The sequence below is a fragment of the Limulus polyphemus genome, unplaced genomic scaffold (genome assembly GCF_000517525.1).
Source record: "Limulus polyphemus unplaced genomic scaffold, Limulus_polyphemus-2.1.2 Scaffold8181, whole genome shotgun sequence".
In the NCBI taxonomy this organism is placed as follows: domain Eukaryota; kingdom Metazoa; phylum Arthropoda; class Merostomata; order Xiphosura; family Limulidae; genus Limulus; species Limulus polyphemus.
In genome coordinates, this window is record NW_013673791.1 from 17,553 (window position 1) to 19,144 (window position 1,592).

The window sequence follows — 1,592 nt, forward strand, 5'->3', positions numbered from 1 at the left end:
GGTCAGCCAATCATTTTCACTTATACTCTGGAAATAAAATGGTGGAAATACTCTAATGAACTCTTCTATGTTGGATTGGTCAGTTAAAAATTAACATTAAAAAATCCTTCCCATTTTGCTAGCTTATATTTTGAAGTTTTATTGTCAAAATACTATCGTCTGTTTTACAGGGTCCAAGAGGTTTACAAGGTGAAACTGGTTATCCTGGACTTGATGGAGAAATGGTAGAGATGACTTGTTCAAACTTTTATGTTTATTTTTTACGATTTTTTTTCGTTTTTATAATTTAGGACCTAAAGCTTTGCTGGGAATTTGGTATGTCAGTTTATACATAGCTTAACAATTATCAACAGCAAGACTATCAAAACAACTTCGCTAGACTTAACCTATAATTCTGTAATAGATGAGAAAAAATTTTCAAAAACTTGTATTAACATGGGTTTTTTATGGTTTATAAAGTTTTTTTAGGTCTGTAATAATTGCAATATTTGTGTTAATATCTAAATTGTTGTGTATCTGTGTATAAGGATGAAATTTAAATGGATTTTGTCTAATATTTTTTTACTATTTAGGAAAATATTATAATATTTCTCTTTTACACTTAAATAATTCTTCTAAGGTTTAGAATAGTTATCAATACTAGAATTATTATATTTTAACAAAATATATATATAATTCATACTTTAACATTTTTTGGAAAAAATCTGTTTTATTATAATAATTTATCAAAGTATTCTGGTGATTACGATATAAACCTCTTATGCTATTAGAATAAGATTAGTTTATTTTTTTGCTGTAATATTCTATTAGACTTTTAAGCAAGTAACATTAATTTAATCAAATAGATATTGTTGTCGATAACAAAATGAAATTTTTGACAGTGTTTTTAGTTAACGAAAATTTGCTAAGTATAAGTTGAATATTATATTAATGTTGGGTTTCGGCAGACAGGATGTTTGTATTATTTCATATATATTTATTGTAGGTTTTATATATATGTGTATGTATCTTATCCCTGTCATTGTGTTGGTGTTATTGAGTATTTCTCTTCTAGTTATGTTTCTGTGAAGATGTCTGTCAAAGTTCTTTTTGGTTTTTTTTTTTTTGCAGATTTAACCAATAAAGGTGTACCGTGTGCTTCCCATAAGAACCTGTGTTAATCTCTCCCTGATGTTGTGTGTTGCTAGGTGGTGGGAACAAAACATAAGTTTTTATTTAACATACAAAGAACACAAACACAATAAAAACACATAAATATATTTAAATCTGAAACATTTATTCTCATGATTTGTCTTCTAAGTTATTAAAAAAATCCTTTTTCATCTAATTCTGTTTTTGTTACAGTTTCTCAGTCATTTTTCCAACATCTGTTAGTTTAATGTTTTACAGAAGTGTGGTCAATATATATCCTGAGTGTTAAAAAAACAGCTATTTTGATTCAAACATCATTAGTAATATGTGCCCTATATTTTTTATTTGCCACCAGGGTCCGCCAGGGTTGGATGGCATGAAGGTGAGCACAGCTCCCCCTAAAATTTTATTTACACACACACATACACACACACATATATATATATATATATATATTATTT

At 27.3% G+C, this 1,592-nt stretch overlaps 1 protein-coding gene across 1 annotated transcript in view; it reads left to right on the plus strand.

Moving 5' to 3' along the window:
- LOC106475175 (collagen alpha chain CG42342-like) overlaps nucleotides 1-1,592 on the plus strand; it is a gene marked incomplete at its 3' end in the record, with an annotated part of 27,532 nt that overhangs the window by 16,263 nt on the left and 9,677 nt on the right. The window contains exons 9-10 of the mRNA XM_022379359.1: nucleotides 171-224; nucleotides 1,487-1,513. Of these exons, the coding sequence (XP_022235067.1) occupies nucleotides 171-224; nucleotides 1,487-1,513 (81 nt within the window). The remainder of the gene's footprint in view (nucleotides 1-170; nucleotides 225-1,486; nucleotides 1,514-1,592) is intronic.